The sequence below is a fragment of the Antrostomus carolinensis genome, unplaced genomic scaffold (genome assembly GCF_000700745.2).
Source record: "Antrostomus carolinensis isolate BGI_N321 unplaced genomic scaffold, ASM70074v2 scaffold33925, whole genome shotgun sequence".
In the NCBI taxonomy this organism is placed as follows: domain Eukaryota; kingdom Metazoa; phylum Chordata; class Aves; order Caprimulgiformes; family Caprimulgidae; genus Antrostomus; species Antrostomus carolinensis.
In genome coordinates this window covers 6059-6326 of record NW_010316337.1, presented here as the reverse complement: position 1 = coordinate 6326, position 268 = coordinate 6059, and the positions used below count along the sequence as shown (strand labels likewise).

General features: G+C 63.4%; 1 protein-coding gene across 1 annotated transcript in view; it reads left to right on the top strand.

The window, feature by feature from the left end:
* Positions 1-181: 181 nt before the first annotated feature.
* The window catches only part of LOC104525177 (R3H and coiled-coil domain-containing protein 1), a gene marked incomplete at its 3' end in the record, with an annotated part of 5807 nt that continues 5720 nt past the window's right edge, over positions 182-268 (top strand). Inside the window, exon 1 of the mRNA XM_029085028.1 lies at positions 182-268. This exon is cut by the window's right edge and continues 1 nt beyond it. Within this exon, the coding sequence (XP_028940861.1) occupies positions 182-268 (87 nt within the window).

The following is a 268-nucleotide window of genomic DNA, read 5'->3' as shown; positions in this document are numbered from 1 at the left end:
TGCACAGGCTGCCCAGGGGTCTTGGATGCACAGGGTAGGGGATCAGTGCTGTGTGGAGGGTGGGTCAGGTTTGGAAGGGCTGCTGGGCACCCATGGGGACAGGGGAGCTGACAGCCAGCTCTCCATGTGTCCCTGTCCCTCTGCAGGCCTCCTGTCTGCTGCCACCCTGGCGCTGCGCTGCATGGATGGCGTTTTCCTCTCGCCCAACGAGGATGAGTTCGTGGGCAAGATCGCGGAGGAGCTGGAGAACTTCATGGTGCAGGGGCAG